This window comes from Pinus tabuliformis, chromosome 8 (assembly GCF_031772625.1).
Source record: "Pinus tabuliformis cultivar Carrire ecotype Pingquan chromosome 8, CPIR1, whole genome shotgun sequence".
NCBI lineage: Eukaryota > Viridiplantae > Streptophyta > Pinopsida > Pinales > Pinaceae > Pinus > Pinus tabuliformis.
Genome location: NC_142294.1, coordinates 342089261 through 342091519, shown reverse-complemented (window position 1 = coordinate 342091519; position 2259 = coordinate 342089261). Strand labels below are relative to the sequence as shown.

At 35.6% G+C, this 2259-nt stretch overlaps 1 protein-coding gene across 1 annotated transcript; it reads left to right on the top strand.

Annotated features, from left to right (window-relative positions):
- Window positions 1–259: 259 nt before the first annotated feature.
- Window positions 260–983, top strand: LOC149235542 (uncharacterized). Its single transcript, XM_089461410.1, has one exon. The coding sequence runs from the start codon at window positions 316–318 to the stop codon at window positions 694–696; it is 381 nt and encodes a 126-aa protein (XP_089317536.1). The 5' UTR covers window positions 260–315; the 3' UTR covers window positions 697–983.
- Window positions 984–2259: the final 1276 nt, after the last annotated feature.

The following is a 2259-nucleotide window of genomic DNA, read 5'->3' as shown; positions in this document are numbered from 1 at the left end:
TGGATATTAAAATAAGGTTGAGAGTTGAACAAATTAAAATACAATTAAATTCACGCGCAAAACAGGCCGCGGGTTTGCTATGGGAAATGTCGTGGATATTGCGTGTCGGACTGTTTTTACTTATTAAATGCGCTGCTTGCTTCTCTCAGATCACAAAACTCAACGTTACATGGCTTGCTCCATACAATTGGCCAGCTCTCCAGTATAATATATATATCTCACTTAACAGATTAGAGAACCATCTCATTTGGCGTGACAATCTATTACAGCCATATTTGTCATTTCAATTCTCTGAGTTCAGGTCAGGTCGATATCATGGGACGCCAGTCAAGATCTAGTTCTTCAGCCTTCTCTTGCAGATTGCTTATACCATGGTTGCTTTTGCTTCTCTCCACGATCTCGCAAAGTTCAGAAGCCCGTCAGTTGTCTACTAGGTCAAAGGCACTATCAGTGGAGATTAATCACAGCGAGTATGATGATCCTGAGAATAACCAGCAAATTAGCGGATCTCTGCATCACAGATCACAGTTAGATCTCCGCCCATCTCAAGTTATGGGTAAGAGCGCCTTCAAATCTGTATTCACCATGTTACAAAAAGGCCCCGTTACTCCCTCCGGGCCTTCCCGAGGGATTAACAGCTCTCCCAACGGCCAGTCAACTCAGATCTCTCCCGAAAACGTTTCAGATCAGCCATGAGCCGCACTCCGTGCTTTCGTCGATATAAATCCCAAGCTTGGGATTAACCAATATTGAATTTCCACGGGCAACTGCCTTGCAAGATCTGGTCAGGACCTTCATACTTATAGTCCGACAGAAATTTTCATTTTTTTTAATTAATTAATTCATTCTGCGTAGATATAGATATGTTCTGATCCAGAGAAGCAGTCTTTTAGGGTTTCTCTACAATTCTCCTCTATTTTTGTACAACAGCAGATTCTTTAAATCTGAATCCGTTCCTATCAATTGGAACTATAACATTTATAGCTCTACCCTAATCTTATTCAAGAATTCTTAATGTTTCTCTGGCTGTGAAGTTGTTTCCATGGATGTATTGAATGCCTTTCTATACTTGCTGACATGGGAATCACAGTAACTGTAGTAGCATACAGTCGTAATGATAAGAATAGAGGGCATGGCAACCGCTGCTTGTTTGTTTTTTAAAATACATTTATGCACCAATCCGAGATCAATATATGACATCCTCTGATAATTTAAAATCCTCGGGAAGATTTGCTTAGTAAATCATTGGATTTTATTTTCACTGTATTCGTGTATCGTGAAGTTGGGTAGGACAATGGATTACAACTCATAATTCATAAGGAACAATGGACTTAATAATCAATCCACGAAAAGAGAATGAAAACAAATCAATTAGTGGAAAGTCGAATCATAATAACAACACAGACGGGCTTTAGCGTCGAATGTATATAATAAAGATGCGAATTTCGACACTCACGTTAAGGGTTTTTCTAATTGTTTCGGGAAGCAAGAGGGTTAACCTAATGGCCTAGGATCATTGAATAATGATACTTATATATGTTCTCACTGATTAACCTTGTCAAAGGCTTTTATAGTTTATATCTTATTAATGAATTAATTATCTCGAGTAATGTGCGAAAGGTTTATAGTAGTAAAATTAGTTTCAGAATTCCATAAGATTAATGGACACATCGCAGATATAGTAGCGATAGTTTAGGAAAAGAGTGTTATAAATTGTTTTATTTATAGTTACTTATTTTCATAAGGTTAATGGACACATTATAGAGAGAGAAGCTATAGCTCGGTAAAAGAGTATTATAAATAGTTATCTATATATTTATTTATGTATTTTCGTTGTGGAGGGAAAGTCAACCCAGCACACGTTCATTTGAAAAGAAAAAAAATGGCAACCAATAGCAATTTATGAAAATATGTGGCATAGTAAACGAGGATATGAAGAAAGAGTTCCCCACTTCATTATATAATATTTTATTTTAATAGAAACATTGTGATGAGTTTCTATGATATAAAGGATTCTGGATGAATTGGAGATTATTCTGTATTGAATCCAAAGGTTTCCAAAATAAGGAAAGTATGTAAACGGAGAGTTAATTTAATTTTCATTCATGTCATTGTCTATTTTGATATTGGGATAATAAGTTAAAGTGATTCTTATAAATGCAATATATAGTCTTGAGTTCGTAATCACTTATGGTTTTAATCACTTATGGTTTTAGAAGAAGTTAGGTGATCCATTTTTTTTTAATGTATAGGTACAAT

Excerpts from the sequence above, each read along its gene's own strand:
- LOC149235542 (XM_089461410.1), top strand. The coding sequence starts at position 316 with ATGGGACGCCAGTCAAGATCTAGTTCTTCAGCCTTCTCTTGCAGATTG.